This window comes from Hermetia illucens, chromosome 2 (genome assembly GCF_905115235.1).
Source record: "Hermetia illucens chromosome 2, iHerIll2.2.curated.20191125, whole genome shotgun sequence".
NCBI lineage: Eukaryota > Metazoa > Arthropoda > Insecta > Diptera > Stratiomyidae > Hermetia > Hermetia illucens.
In genome coordinates this window covers 184,476,535-184,493,514 of record NC_051850.1, presented here as the reverse complement: position 1 = coordinate 184,493,514, position 16,980 = coordinate 184,476,535, and the positions used below count along the sequence as shown (strand labels likewise).

At 41.8% G+C, this 16,980-nt stretch overlaps 1 protein-coding gene across 1 annotated transcript in view; it reads right to left on the bottom strand.

The window, feature by feature from the left end:
* LOC119647856 (RNA-binding protein Musashi homolog Rbp6) overlaps positions 1–16,980 on the bottom strand; it is a 1,519,969-nt gene that overhangs the window by 336,046 nt on the left and 1,166,943 nt on the right. Inside the window, exon 6 of the mRNA XM_038049124.1 lies at positions 3,099–3,147. Coding sequence (XP_037905052.1) covers positions 3,099–3,147 — 49 coding nt within the window. The remainder of the gene's footprint in view (positions 1–3,098; positions 3,148–16,980) is intronic.

The window sequence follows — 16,980 nt, the reverse complement described above, 5'->3', positions numbered from 1 at the left end:
TACCGGTTGTTGCGCCGTTGACGATGATGATATGGTGAAATCGAATACCGCGGGACACGCCGTATTTGGAATGGTAAGCGGATGTACCAGCGGATAAAACAAGCAGAAACTTAATGAAGGCCAAGCGAAACTAATGCTGGACAGTCAAAAAAATAAAACAGCTCCGCGAAGCAATACCAGAACATTGATCTCCCAGGGAGATGTGGAGAAAATATGGAACCAGTCACGATGAGCCGACCCGCCTGTGAGCGTCACAAAGGCTAAAGAAAAAGATACAAATGAATTTCGGGATAGGAATTATGAAATTGAGAGAGGTAATTGCGAAAGCTAAGGGGTATTAAAATGGGAGAGAAAGAAGAAAATATTACATATTATTGAATGCACTCTTTTTCAGATTGACCTTGAAAAAGGCGCCCATACTCCCCATGTCGCAAAGCTGCGGAAACTACATGTTTTCCTCCGACTTGGTAATTAGCGACTTCTCCAAGTCTCTCCAAGCTGCTGACTGTGTTGTTTTTTGAAAAGTTATAGAACTCATTAAGAAGTTTCTGGAAAATATAAGTCGATTTTCAACGATTACGAAACTTCAACTTATTAGGAGAGACAAAGATCCTTGTAAAATAATAGACTTTCAACAGGGCACTGCCTTTTTATGTGGAATGGTGGGATTAAATCACAGTAACCAATATGATGGCCCCCGAATTTCATATGCGGATATCTGACTCCCTCAAATTTCAGACATTAGACGAGGATACCTCGGAAAGCTTTCCTTCAACGAAGAATATGCACATATCGTCCTCCAAAAATGCATTTATCCGCCACGTTAGTTTATGGTATTCAATAATACCGCGTAACCGCACGTACCACATCCACTAACAGGCATAAGAGTAGAAATATATGATAAAATTCTAGACACACTTGAATAATGCCACCCCCTCCTTCTACTTAAGGATGCCGATGGTTTCAACTTCTCCTTTAATTGTATCAATCTGTATCTTGTATCTCACCGTATTAACGTCTCTTCTCAGTATTTCTCTCAACTCTCAGAGTTTGTGATCTGACAAGGGATTAAATTTAGGTGTGAAATTTCGAAGGGTCACTTCATCCTTATTAACATAACGCGAAAGAAACTTCCCCTTCTTTCCAGGGTTTCACTATTGCATTAAGTAAGAATACGACCAAGAAGGCCAGGTCCTTTAGATGACATTGGCAACGATCCTTTCCTTCCTTGGATCCAACACAACAAATTTGCATTTTTTATAACCTATCGAGGCGATCGAAGAAATTCTTGTTAAGAGCCTTGTCCGGAGCTATGTCCACATCTTGTGGAACACAGACTAAGGGCGATTTTTCATTCGGGATATTATTCCCAGCTCCATACGTTTGTCAAATCTCAACAAGCATATCGAAAATTTAAAAGTGTAGATCGAGTAATCGATTTGATATAGTGGAGCTTTTTAGGTCTAAATGGAAAGCAATTTTCTACGAGCGCTTGTGACACATCCATACGTATGCCGATGCATGAAGCCGCCTTAACAAAGCATAACCGTCCTTGCTATTCAGAACACGGCGATGGATGGCGATGTCTGATTCTACAAAATCAAGGCAAACGTTTGTAGAAATTTGGAGTTTGCGGCAAGTGCCAAGCAGTCTAAAATTTTGACAGCTCAGGAAGGAGGAGTAGCGACATTTCTCCCGAAAAGGAAGGAACGAACTAAACCACGATGTTCATGACTCTTTGTCGTTACCAACGGGGATTATTTGACCTACTCCCCTTTTGGTCTTAGCCTCCACCCAAATTTTGTGTGTTCTCGGGGTGCCTTCACCAGTACTTCCTTTTTAAGATCACATGAAAAAAGTAAAAATCAAAAGTTTTTTTTAGTGTGGTTCAGATTGTAGATACTCTATTATCGAGCATGGGTGGATCATAAGGAGAAAGGATTTGAAGTGAGATCCACCTCCATCTGCTTAAGGACTAGAACCTGAAGGCGAACATGGAAGCGCAGCGTAGACTTGTTTCATGTTTTGCCAACCACCGGAGTGTTAATCGTTAAATGCAATCTTGTAGTCAAATGAATCTTTGGCGCAGCAGGTACATCTCGCATTTATCCTTCGCTATATATACACGTGTTGTGGAATTTTTTGGGTAAATGTCAATCTTAGTTTAAGTTAAAATACCTCATTTAAAGGCCACTTTTCACCATCCGGTCATCCTTAACTATTAGAAGTTTCCTTATCAATAGATAGAGGGAAGGACAGAAAAATGTCAAATGACCTTTCATCGTTTCAATTTTTCAACCAATTTTTGGAATCTATCTTGACCATTACCCAATAGAACGAATAGTGGCAGCGTCTGAAATCGTATCCGGATGCTTTTCAAAACTATCCACTTTCTACAAAAAATGCTTCCACTGTCAGCTTTTCAACATTACTGGAAGTATCAAGTAAATGTTCAAACCACCGACTATCGAGTCGTCTTCTATCTGGTATCGAACGAAATAAATAACCAACATCCTGACAGCTTCTTCCCTTTCCATTTTCAAGCTACATAGTTCGAAGTTTTATTCATTTCTTACTATACATCCCCGGCATGTTTTTATAACCGTCTCTTTCAAATTTGAAAATCAATGAAACTAACTGGAACCGTAAACAGTTCGCCGCCTGAAACCCAAAACCGTCCCCTTTCCAAGCTCTTAAACGGAGGGGGGTAGAAGATGGGGGTGATTGACAACTCACTTCCGTTTTGTTACGCTCAATTTTTTTTTCTTTTCGTTTAAATGACGCAGGTTGAAACGGGGACGAAAAAATCTCTGGACGATAGGTTGACAGGTGGTATAATGTGATTTGACATTCAGGCGATAAAAAGGTTGGTTTTATCATGTACTTGTCAGTTACATTTGGGTAGGGCGTGATCGAAATGAAACGATGGCAGCCTGGCCTGGTGTGAAGGACTTGTGGGGCTGGTACTGATTTTAAAGGTGTTCTGATTTGATTTATTTATTGGGTATTGGACATAATGAATATTGGGAATATGGACTGTGTGTTGAGCTTATTGTAAGGTAGGAATAAACGCTTGGTACGATTGTCCTGAAACTTACCTCTGTGTCGATTTGTTTGTTTGTCAAACATTAACATAGCATCCTCGATCTGAAAGTAGAAAAATATAAATTAGAACCATTGACAAATACAACTGTATTGGGAACTATTCAATTCGTCCCAGAGTAAGCACTCGAAAAGGAGCAACGTCTGAAATTTATCCTATTTGGAAGAAGTTGTAACAGTTTTGTACAGAATTGAATTATTTCAGTTTAACTTTTCGGGACGTTTTCAGCGTTTTTTTTTTTAATGCATGATACTAGAAAAAGGAGGTAGTAGCAGCACTTCAGCGATAGAAGAAGGCCTTTTCATTGCAAATTTCAGTATTGAATGGATGCTTTCGAACCGAAGTAGCTTATTTTCCATCACTAACTCACTATCACCCAACGCAATTGACAGCAATCACCCATGATTGACAGATCGGCAATGGACAGGATGGCAATCTGCTGTTCCTGCGACCCATGATATCCAATGGTGTCGCTTCATACTCGACGGGGTTTCCTTTTTCTGAATAGATACCATTTGGCCGGGCTTCATGTTCCAAGTCTACTTATCCCACTTGACTCTGGTTTTTATGTTTTTTTTCATCTTTTCCAGAACACTTGATCCAAAGCTTTTATCTACTGGTACCGCTGTATCCTACCGACTTTTGGGATCGCTTTAGATGGATGATGAACCAAAAAGGACCAAGCTTCCAAATCGGGGATCGGGATTATTGAAGAGGGGAGCAAGAAGCCCCAACAAGGTTCCATTTGATCCAGTGAAATCCTGGAACTAGTCGTGTTTCCCCAAAGTTTGCTTCGTTGATACCTGACATGAAAAGCAGATATAACGAGAGAAATGTCCTTTCAAATCAAGGCTCGCACAATTAACCCTTTTGTTGCAAATTTCAGGCAACTAGTGACAGTAATGACCCCTTATAGTGAAGGAAAACGAGGCATATTCCCTGGTATATCCACCTAGGCGGTGCACCTTCAAATGCAAATCCACCATATCTCCATTATCGACCACGAAGTCCTGCTTTCACTTTTCATAAATGCACAATTCCCTGCAGCTTTCTTGGAGTACCCCGTAATTAACCATTTCAGACGACAGACAAACGCATTTCACCAGATACCAAGGCAGAATACGAAATTATTCCAAAAAAGGATAATCCACCGTAACGCGGGAGAATTATTATTAGTAATAATGACTAAAGTTTTCGAATGCATATGGAAAGTTGTGGAAGCATACAGACGTGGTGAAGCCAAAAGTTCATTGCAAATTACTATTCAGATTGGCGGGTGTATTATGGGAAAATTTTCGAGGCCAAGCTAGCATGTTTCCGCTGTGGAAGTTTTGGCATTTCCGAATGAATTTAAGGATTTTTGGCAATGCGTTATTATTGTGGCATGTCTATTAAATTGTCATTAAGTGCGGGGATATCTTTAGATTGTTAAGTTTGTCTTAATTTTGTGTTGAGGAGGATGAAGGGGTAGGTGGCGAAAAATGCCATCAAGTTAACTGGCTTTGCCTATATTCTCAGTAGGTCACTAGGAAGTTTTGTGTAATGAAAGGGCTATTTCAAAAGACTTGATTATGTCATTTCAATCAGGAATTCGAAGGGGTGGTACTTGAAAGAGAGAAGAGGAGCATAAACACCTATTCCTCATGAGGTAGTTGAGTCGGTTGACAAAAGAACTCAGACTTTCTAGGCTGAACTAATCCATTTTAACAGCCCTGCGATTTTTCAAACTTAAGCTAAATGAAGACGAAATAGTTCCGCAGCAAAAGTCACAGAAGAATCAACCAATCAACTGCCGGTAAATTTGTATTTTCTCCTTTGTTTCCAGAGGGGGGAAAAGCCACTACTGTCTCAACCTATCTTGTGCCTTACGGAGATAATGACCTTCCTTTAGATAGGGGGGCCAAGAATTTACTCAAAGTATTTTTTGCTTATCGTAAAGCGCGACTGAAAAGAATAGAAATTTATTCGCTGGTAAACCACTCGTCTCCATGGTGTCACTATTGTACTTGAGAAGCTTATGGCAACCGTAAGCGGGACCCTCATTACCTGATACCTTTTTTTTGACAGGACTGTGAAATGGAGCGGACTCCAGGATGGGATCCATTTCAAGATACAATGCTAGGGACCAACGAAGACTTTCATCAGAGAGGAGAGGTATGCTTTCTGTCAGTAACACAATGCAGTTCAGGAGCGGATTCCTAAAGAGGCAGCAGTGCTGTGCTCAGAAACATAAGGAGGAAAATTGCCTTGGTAACCTGAGATGAGAGTTTTGCGGATTCCAAATTTTTTTCTGGACCGCAGTTGGTAATACCAAATCATTTGCATATCCAAGCATCAGCAGTAAACGAGCAGTCAAATCTGCTGTTTTGGTATCAAGAATAGATTTAGGGGTGGTACTCTTGATGTGTGCAACAGGAGAGTACATCCAGAAAATCTATCTTAAGAACTCTTCCTATTTTTCTTCAGTCTTTGCTTCGTTCACAAGCGGGGTCGGCTCGTCCTGATCGGTTTCGTCATTCTATTTTATCAAATGCCTGATCTGGATCTCGAGTTTTTTTAATCCAGCATATCAAGCCACCATTGTTTCGGCCAGCCTTTTGGTCGTTTACCATCGACTTCGATGTTCAGAAGCTATCTCAAGACCTAGCTGACTATAGCCGATGAATAACAAGTATTAAAGGAGCTTGCGTGAGGTTGCAAAGGAAAAATTTTCAGAGAAAGCAACAGGGAAGAAAGGGAGGAGTATCGAGGAAAGAAATGAAGAATAAACGGATTTACTATTTCCAAACCGACAAGGAGAGTAAAGTCGTGATTATTTCCAGGAAGGATTATGATGTAGTAGTCATGAAGAAGCTAGAAAAAGGAAAATTTCACGGAATAAGAATGAACACACCAGTGGACTGGCAAAAACGAATTGAGGAAACTCTCAGGGAATACTTGAACGTCACTGAAAATCCAGCAGTGCTCAAGAAAAAAAAACCCTTCGCTCTTTTAAATCAGATACTTCCCAAAAGTGGAAAAACCAGGCAATTATATGCGTGAAATCATAGTGACGGTAAACTTGTCAGCACAGAAACTGCCTCCTGCAAAAAATCGATGAACAAGAAATGGAACATAAGGAACACCCTTGGAGAAACTTTGAAATACGAAAGCGATTTCAGATCAGGAAAACATGGCATCATTTGGCATAAAAGTTTTGTTCCCAGCATACCAATAAAGAAAGTACTTGCTGAAAGACTACTAAAATTGACGAATGTACAACAGACCATGAAGCTAGCTAACCAGTGTACTTACTCATTTTCAACAACAGGCAAATGTCAAGGTGACTTATACCGAAACCAGCTTTCACACAGAGGACCACCCTAGGAAGGCCACATCATTCCTTTTCAAAAACATGACACCATACAACTTAACGCTCCTGTGAGTGCTGACCATAATACCACTTTCAGAAGAACTTTTGCACAATGAGAGATACCAAACTGCGGAAAGGAACGGATTCGGCAGGTGGTGGATGATGCAATGGAGCCAAACAATCTGACAAAATACTTCACAAGCAGGACTGACAGAAAATGGCGTATCATCTACTCTTTAAATCAGTAACTTTTTCTGAAGGAATGCAACATCGAGCCACCAGCCTACTAGAAGACCATGTCAACTGAAGACGTGAATGGAAAAGGTCACAAACCCAAATGAAGGCATCAAAACTTGTACGGATTAGGAAAAGTCACACATAGCGGGAACTAGAAGATTAATACCGACTAGAATGGCAGGACCTCATTGGTCATTGTGGAACGGTTTGCGAATTTCAAATCACCGCGTAAACTTCTCTTCACCGATTTCGCTGAGGTTTGAGAATACGTCGTCACCTGGAATAGCCTCCGTAAAATGGGAATTTCGGAGAAAAACATAGCTGTTATCAGAGCGGCATATGACTGCACCAAATATTATGTGCTATATCGATATAAAATCTTGTCAAGGTTCCATTCTGTCTCTGGTCGGTCTACCCACTGTCTTGGGTGGAGGATCTGTGGAGGTGGAGGTTCAATTGAAGCAACTGTCTTTTGTCAAAACACTACGGCGTCGCTAATGAAACCTGCTTGCTTTTACACTCTCGAATGGCCCGGGACTTCAATTGAAGATAAGGACCAACAAAATCAAGATCAAACGAAGCTCTTCGTTCGCGTACGGCCCATAACCCGGAGATATGTTAATCAGAAGGCGAAAATGTCAGTGGATAGGTCACATTTTAGTAAGGGTCGGCAAATCCATCGTTGGTTATGGTATGTAGTGGAATTATCCTAGAAAGGCCAACATAGAGTCAGAATAGTAAAGACGGAGTTAAAGCTTTTTGGAAAGTTCTTCGATGATAAGGAGGCTAAAGCAAATTTTCAAGTACTAGCAGCGGCATACTGCGCTCAATTTACGGATTACACGTAACTATAGAGTCGACATTGCAAAAGTATCAATACTCGAAATGATGGTCCATTTATTTCTTTCTTACTGAAGTGATTTTGTCGGGGTTTTGTGAAGGGACTGGATGGGCCAAAATAGATGACCAGAAAATTAGGTGGTACTGAGCTCTCATTTCCGTCAATTCGACCATACGATTCAGGTGGCACAATCCATTAAATGTTTCCTCTTCGGTTTTTCCTTACTCGTGTTCAATAAGTTTTATTTTTACGAGAACTTTGTTGAGTAAATGAAAGTTGATGATGGTCTTGGGACGCTTGGGATATCCAGTGGGGCAGGATAGGAACAAATTGAAGGAGCAGCAGTATATTATAATAGAAGCTTCTATACTGTTGGATATAGTTCTGGCCAACGAAGGTCATTTAAATCCCTTCCGAAAAGGGAAGTTTGACTCGATTGTAGATCTAGGCTTTGTGAGCCATACACTGGCGTGTCTGCAAGGGCTACACCCACAGTATTCACCAGAGAATCTTCTATGATTTATGAGGCGACCTAAAAAGTAGAGAGCTATTTGTCCAAAACCGAGAATGACTTCAAGCTAATCTGCAAAAGCATTCGATAAGTAGACCTTCATGGAGGTGTAGTTATACCAAGTAAGGAAGCTGTCTCTATCGAAAGTTCTTTATGTGATGCTCTCCGAAGCGCGTCAATGCCTAGGAGGTGAACATTCCCTAGTAGAAAACCAAAATGCTGGTGGAATAGCGAACTGGTCACCTGGCAAGGCGATTGGCTCAGTGGGTCGTAGAATCGACCAAGGGCAAGAAAGAGAAATCCTATATGCAAAACCCGCAAAAGCCTCAAGCTCCAGGTTATCTAGCAGAGTAAGCGCGATGGCCTGGAAATCCGTGGGAGTGCGCCTATAGATTTGTGATGCGACGATTCAGAAACTGTTCATCTATGCAGATCACCGGCTATGAAATCATTTACGGGTTATTCCCCCCACTAAGGGAGGGATGTTGGCAGTTTCATCAGCCGCCACAGACGAGCTTTTAGAAATCTGTAGTAAAAAAGGCGACAGTAAAAGTCAAGGTTTAGATGCAATGCGGAATAACACCCTCAAGTTCTTCGTGAAAACTGCTAAATCTCCAAATAAGCGATTCTTGAGAGAAGGGTGAGATGAAAGTGATCCTCACCACCGCGTATCGTAAAAGAAATTATATCCGCATTCGAATTTGTATTCAGACTATCGAATACTAGGGAGTGATGACAGACGCGAAACTCAGTTACAAGCAACACGTCGAATATGCTTGTGGCACAGTATTCTCGACAAGTATGGATCTGGTAAAGATAATGCCAAACACAGGAGAGCCATAGTATGTATACTTCTAGGTCTTTTATATCCGGGGTGGTGAGCTCGAACTTACTCTATGCACCCCCGTTTGTGGAAAGGCATTTTAGGTCTTATCGGATCCTCATAAACTAAATGCAGTAGAGGGGCGGACCACCCCGATAGCATGGTCTGTCTTCAGGACCGTCTTAGTCGATGCAGCGTTCGTTATCTCGGAAAAGATATCAATGGATATCTTGGCAGAAGAGATGACGAACATTTACAATGTGAAGTCCATCTTCCCACCATCGAAAGTACCTGTCCAGGTTTAAGCTGGTGACCTCTCCCGATTACCCAAACTGCGATGGAGTCCCATAGGACCCATAGCACGTATTCTTCTACTGTCTAGAATTTCTAAAAGAAAGGAAGAACCCAGAGGAAACTCTAGTAGAGGTGCTGGCATAAGTAACTCTGGCGCCGAGAATGATAGCATGTCAAGAGAATTGGAATGCGATTTGGACACGCTGTTGCATGAGCAAAATTCGAAAGAGAGGGAAGAAGAGCGGCGTCCCATAACGTAGTGCATTATAGTGGTTTTACGAGTTAGGATGATGAGTCGAGGGTGGTATTAGTGGGTATAAATCCCAACCGTGTCCTGGCCAGTGTCTTTTGAAGATTTCCGGCTTCTCAAAAGAGGATTCTCAATAAAAGTAAAATACTAAGAGAAAGATAAATTTCCTCAAGAAGACTACAGCAGGAGGAGCAAATCAAGTTTCTAGGGGGTGCTGTATGTCGTTGCGTATTCGCGGGGTAGGTGCGACGTAGCTTACTAGCCCATGACCCTTGTATTTGTGTGTGTCGATGACGCCTAGATGGTTTTCTTTTGTGTATTCCCTGATTCTATGTGGCAAGCCATTAACAGCTGTGCTCGCACGTGGCCGCACACCAATGAACTGCATCACATACACGGCACCAATACCAGAATAAATGCTCGAAATTTTTCCACCGCAAGTTACCGAAAAATGACGAACATGTGCAATGATTTTCTTCCCCCATATAAGTCTCAATAAATTTTAAAACTAAAGATGCTGATGCGTAGGTCGCACTTAAGCCATGACTGAGGCAGAAAAGGCACCAGATAAGGAATCCTTGCTTCGACCGCAGCTTTCAGTTATCGAGATTTCTGCCTTCATGTGTACGATTCTACTAGTATTTTCTTGTTTGCTCCTTAAGAAGAAAAGAGAAAAAGTTTTGAAATCCATTTCCATTTTGACGCAAGCCTCATACGTTCAATGTATTCAGACACATGAAGTTTTATACGCGAAGTGACAAGGGCCATTTGAGTTACCTTTCCAAAATTGATTAGCACATCCGGAATTCTCTCAAACATTAAGTTGTAGCCGATAGTGCCGTTTTTTGATTTGAATTATGTTCCTATACCGGCCAGAATATTACGACCCTAAATGGCAACCAACCGGCTATCAAGGCACTCACGTCCAACCAAGTAAACTCTAAACTGATATGGAAAAGCCTTGATAAATTGAATACGCTTTGCTGGCAAAACAGATTCTGCATGCTTTGATTTCTAGGCCAGGGTTAAAAGGCTATGGAAAGAAATTTCAAAATAATTTTAATTTCGTAAAAGTCTATATTTCGACCCTCAAAAAAACTGTGTGTCCGAGGTGTTACTTCCTCTTTCCATTCGAGAGTTTGCTTTCCAATGATAAGCTGAAAAGCTTGCTGCAGTGAAACAAGCACAAAAATTCATGACACAACTGGGATTTGAGCCCGGGGCACGAGATCGAGAGTCTGAAACTCAATCAACTCGGTCATCGCACGGTCTCTTAAAGTAGTTTAAAAAACCAGCAAGCCTAGACTGGTATTGGTTGTTGCGACGTTGATGATGATGAAAAAACCAGTACAAATATTTTAGTAATTTTTCTCATGAAGTAAGAAGACTTCGAATTGATGCTTATCGGTACACAATCGCCATCTATACCAGCCCAACCACCTGCAATTTAGTTCACAATATAAGAGGCTATGGACGCTAGTCATATCACAGTGGAGGAATCCCAGGCTTAACGCTGATCTATTCGATACTGCTAGTCCCTCCGCAACAATTTTTTTGGCGAAGTTTAAGGGTCGAAGGGGTTTTCTTTCAACCTTTGTAAAATGATGTCCTTTTATATAATATTCACAATTATAGGGAAGGAGCTTCACCAGTATATTTTCTCCATCCTATGCTGGAGGCAGTAAGATACATATAATACAATGTCCTGGTACAATCTCCTCACTTGTATTAAAAACCGCACAATTTCTCAAGAACCACTTCATCATCTCTGCAATAGCTACTTGCAGAAATAAATATGTACATGAGTATATGTGCTTTAGTACATATTTACAACCCATCTTCTGTCAGACATGAACAGTAGGGAGTCCATCAACCTTCTCGATTGCCAAGCAAATTAATTCTCCTAAGCTTTCACAAACCATTACCAGACAGGCCCTAATATATTTGCCACGAGTGTCATTAACGACCCATTCGGTTGGACTGAATCGGGTGGATTATTTAAGAAGGTCGAAACCAAGTTGTTTTGGGCATACTTTCTAGGTCGTCTCATTTATCACGAAAATCCTGTCCACTCCATGAAATGATAACATATAAATGGGTCGATGAGAAATAACAAACGGCTGGAAACACTTTTTCTTGGGTTGTTGAAAAAGGGCGTGATACCAACTGAAGAGCAAGTTAGCGGGATGTTATCGATGTAAATGATAACCTCAACACGCAGCCTTAGCTCCACTGGCACCTTTGCAGTCAGGGACGAAAAAGTCTGGAAGGAAAACCGTCCCTGCTTTGTAAAAATCCTGGCTCCTTTCATATATATAAACTCAACCCGCGTAGGAAACTTCTTCATTTTCCAAAGTGTTTCAGTTGGTTTCTAGTGTATACAGTTGACGCCCACTAAAACTCTTTCACGACTTTCCTTGAAGTTGCCAGGACATCCACTATTGGCAAACACGAAACGCAATTTCCCCACCAATCTTTGTTCTTCCTGAAACAATGATTTCGGAGCTAATTTCCCAGTCCGATGAAATGAAAATCATGTGTCCACGTGAGAGACTCTATTAAAATTTGGCCCTCGATTCAGTCCTTTCTCCTTGAGACTTTTTCACTTGCGTGCACTCATTCATTCGTTCTTCTTGATATTTTGGGAATCACGCAAAGTATAATACGAAATAAGGACATTACGAGCCACAGTCTTTATCTAATGTTCCATTTCTTATCTCTAAATTACGAGGTTTAAACTCACAGCCATTTTCTTGTGTTCTCCTCTTCGTAGTTCGGCAGGATATTGTGTCTTGAGCGCTGCTCCTTAGTTGGAAAATATTCAGTAGAATTGTATGCAGAAGCGAGCATCAAATCAAGGACATTAGAGTAAAAATACGCGGCCATAGGAATCTGGTGGTGGGGGTGAATGGTGCCCCGGTTGATACGGCATCGTCGGTTGTTGTTATGGTTTGGGGGGACATTGGGTGCTTAGATTCTGCTTAGTTTATTTTTTGGTGCGGCATTCATTTTTCAAAGAAATAACGTGGATTATGTGAGAAATGTTGGGTGCTTATGACGGAAATTGTGTCTCTTGGCAGAAGGGAATTCCTTTTTAACCTTAGAGTTCCGAGAGCTTCTTCTGGGATTTCGTTGCTTCATCTGAAGGACTTGTATATTCATCCATGCCAGTCTATGTGTTTCGAAAGCCAAAGCAAGTATTCCTAGAAAAACATAGAAAATTGTTTTCTGTTTCGCAGAAATCCATCACTTATGCCCCTTGCAGACAGTTTGGATTCGCTAGGATTAATGAGTTTCCCAGGCAGTGCGTATCGCAGACTAGTTTGAAATGTATGAGGCTCATCTTCACTGGGAATTTCGCTTATGGCATTGGTTGGCTGCCGCTATATATCTTCCTTTCTTTCACCCCATTTCCCTGGGAAAGAATGCCTTCTGTCTGTTAATTTTTCTTTTTTCGTCCCTACCTGCTACTGAGCTTATTTAGGCAGCTGGCACTCCACGCCTATGGCGCGAATCGGGGGTCATTGCCGTCATCAGTTTGTTGGAAAATATTTGAATGCCTTGAAAAAAACTCACACAGTAAACGAGAATGAGGATTTTGAATGGTAATCATAATAAAAAGGAATAACAATGAATGAATAATTGAGAGGAAGGGAAATTGAGATTTTTGAATTCACTGTCATTTGCTCCCGTGTCCTGCCTCACATTATCACATAGTTAAGTTTTTTCCACGGAAAAATTCGACGGAAGGTGTGGAGCGCCTTTGATAAGGAGTTTTTTTGGGTTCATTTCCAGGCACGATTCCAATCTGGAATAGCATTGAATATTTGTTGCTAATTTGAAAGATCGTTATGTTATTCAAGTCCCTGTCAAAAACCGATGCACGCGTGGAACTCATTGGGAAGCTAAATGGAAAGTTATGGAAATTATGAGTTCATCAATTTTCACAGTTCCAACCGTGTGTCTAGGTTTGGAGGAAGTTGCTGACAAAATAGTCCTACCGCTCCATTGAGTCCGATTCACATTAATCCAATGCCTAAAATATTTGGATGACTTGGGAGAGCCGATGACTAAGCGGATAGAGCTACCTACTGCTATCGACACCATAGTAGTGGCTAAGATATGGGACAACATAATTCAGCACTGAGCAAGTTACTTTTCCAGCAGAAAGATTGTATATAGGAAGTATCCGCAGCAATCCGCAGCAGTGGCAAGCTACTGGCACTGCTAAAATCCATCCAGCGTGAACGGATTTTCCGTCATTCTGAATCATAGCTTACACACTGGAGCTTCCGGCTCATTATACAGTTGGACATTGCTCCTTAAATATGCTAGAAGATTCGCCATTCGCGGGTATTACATGCATGCCATCATCCTTCCAACTTGGAACTTCCAACTGGAAAGCAAATCAATCAATAATAGTCCTGAGCAGAATAACAGGAGCTAAACGAGAGGACGATCAATAGTGAATCAAATACAACCATAAGTTGTACCAAATATTCGACAACTTTCAAGTCTCCAATTGAATCAAATCTCGGAACTTTTTTAGGAATTGGGGAGTCCTAAGTCCGCATCCACTTGATGCCGGACCGGACCAAATGGAGAGTAACTTGCTTACACTCTTTATGGTCCATGGACCCCTCTTTCGCTGATTGGCCTTTGCCCTGGGAGCAGCGTGACTGAAGCAGCTCGCAGATGTTATACGCTCCCTTTCATAATTCGCAAGATTCGACAAGGGTGCGAATTATCTTCAATGAAAATCAGCCTTCAGTTCGGACCAAAGCTGGTCTGTTGCTTTTTTTAGGAGTTTAGGAGTCCTAAGCCCGCATCCATTTTGTCCCTCTTTCACTTTTTCAACTTTGGCTATTAAACTCACAAAGAGGAGCCCGTGGACCATAAACAGTGGGAGCAAGTCGTTCTCCATTTGGTCCAGTCCGGCATTAAATAGATGCGGACTCCCCAATTCTTTAAAAAAGTATCGAGCTTCGGTCAAGCTTTGGTCCGAACTGTGGGCGGATTTACGTTGTAGCCGTCTTCGTCCCTCTTTTACTAAAATATCGGAAGTTGCAATGGACTGGCCACATTCACGTAAATGCCTAAAAGGATGTTGGAAGAAGGAACAAAAGTATGAAGACTTGTAGGGAAACCTTGAAAGCGCTGCACAGATTCTATTAATGGAGACAGCGAATCGCTGGTTGATGGATCAATGGATTAAGGCCGTTGGAGGAAGGACATCCAGAAGGCTATGATCCAAGCTGTTTTCAAATATGATCCGTCTGTCGAACGCTTTTTTCAAGTGTTTTGTCATTTGGCTTACCTAACAAAATTTTTGCAATTCGTTTTGTAGAATTCCTTCCTGCTTTTCGGCGATTACATCTCATATCAAAGGTACCAGTTCCCTTTCGATAATTGCTGTCACTACTTTAAAATGCTTACATAACAGACAACCGTCAAAAATTTTCAGGAAAAAAACCGACCTGGACTCTCTTTAAAAAACGGCATATCAAGAACCTTTGCCAATTTTGTGGCATGGATTCGGCAGTCCAATTTTTGTTTAAGAGTTCGTGAAACTCTGGTGTCACAGTTCCTACTTCCTCCTTTTTATATTCCAGCACGTAACCTGGCTATAAATGGTATTTTCTGAGATTTGTGTGGCATCCTTCATTGTGGGTAAACGGTGAATCAAGAAAGCTCAAATTTTTGCTTTTTGAAGGGATGCATTATACCATTCTGTTTAGGCCGTACTGGTCACTAATCTGGTCCAAGTTTTCTATCAGCCCCAATACAGAATTGTTCCGTAATTGTTCCTGGTACTGGAACCCCACTCCTTTTTGTCAGTTTTTAGGCAGATCTCAATTTATGGGTCTTAAAATCTTGTGGGTTTCTTTATGACGCAAGCAGGCCGATAATATTGCGAGATCTCTACCGCATAAGAATTATAAAAACGTATTGCCATCTTCGTTGGATGGGTTGTGATGACCATGATCTTCACTAAAAGTGCAACAATGAATAGGCGCCTTTCCGACCTTAACGTCAAAATCACCGATAACCCTTTTCATATCATGGACAAAAGTATGTCCGCACGTTTTTCATCGATTGAAGATGGTGTGCTACCGAGAACCAAATGTCTGTTACCCAGATTTTTATTTCTTGGCCCATGAAAACATCAGCCCCACAGCTTCAAAACTTGAACGGCCAGTCAAGTCACCACTTGTGCTCCCAACGAGGTCCCTGTAGGAGGCCTTCCTCACAGTCATCGAAGCTAAGAAGCTACGTGCCAGCAACGAGGCCAAGCAACCATCACCAGAGGAGGCGAGGCAATCAACCGCCCCACCAGTGCAGCGCCAAGGAACAAACAGGAGGTAAGTCGAAAAATCCCTCTACTCGTTGTCGTCGAGAACCCCGAGATATTTAAAAATATCAAAGAGAACATCTCCCGCGCCCTCCCTAACTACCAAATTCTGATCAAAACACCGAAGAACCACTCTACTGCCAGGGAGATCTTAGGGGAAAAAGGTAACAAATTCTTCCCTTATACCCTCCTTGCTCAGAAGACGACATCCATCATGGTTTAGACGTGATGTTTTCTTCTCAAGAGATCGTCGACGAACTAAAAGCTCAGAGGGTCTCCAGCACCCTGAGCGAAAACCCTTCGCCAAGACCTGGGCTAAGACCAACAACATTAACTTCGACCTGTGGCTGGTCACTTTTGACGCAACGTTCAACGAAGAACAGTCGTGCAACCTAAATCCATCCAGCACATGATCGTTCGCTTTGAAAAAATCAAAAATAAACAGGTACTGCAATGTAAAAATTGCCAGTGAATAGGATACGTGGCAACCAACTGCCTTCTTGCATACCGATGCGTCAAGTGTGACCAGCTTTATGGTCCAAGCGAGTGCGCGAAAACTGCAGAGCAGGCACCAAAGTGCGCTACAATGACCGCTCCGCAAATTACAGAAATGCCCTAAGTTTGTTCAGGTAGTAGCAAAGAGAAATGTACAAAAAAGTGCGCCTCCCACCCTTCCATCTTCTCCCCACAACTGCCTCCCGCCCCTCTGGTCGCCCAATAATCAATCCCGCCTTCACCCGTCCGTCTATATCCTTCGCAGACGTCTACTACCATCACCAATCGTGACCTTCTTGATTCGCCGAGAAATCTCCAGAATCCCTGCAGATGTTTAACTCAATGGTCGATATATTTATAATAATAATGGTGGGTGCAACACTCCACTTTGGATTAGGGCCTTGACGTGTGTTAGAGCACTTTATTCAAGACCGTAACGATACACTACAGTACACCGTAGGAGGCAATGTGATCAGTATTGCGCTCGCCCGAGATTATTACCCTGATTTGAGTCAGGTATTCATTCACAGCTAAGTTGACGGGTATCTGACATCCGTTCAAGATAACAAATCCCTCTGCCACCAGCCTTGGCCTCTAACCACTTGAGCTATCCGGACATGGTTGGTATCTTGACATCCATTAATAGACGTTAAGATAATCGAGTTGAACATCAATTCCATCATCGGCCGAGCTCGCAGACACGAGCTCCAGTTATTTTTTGT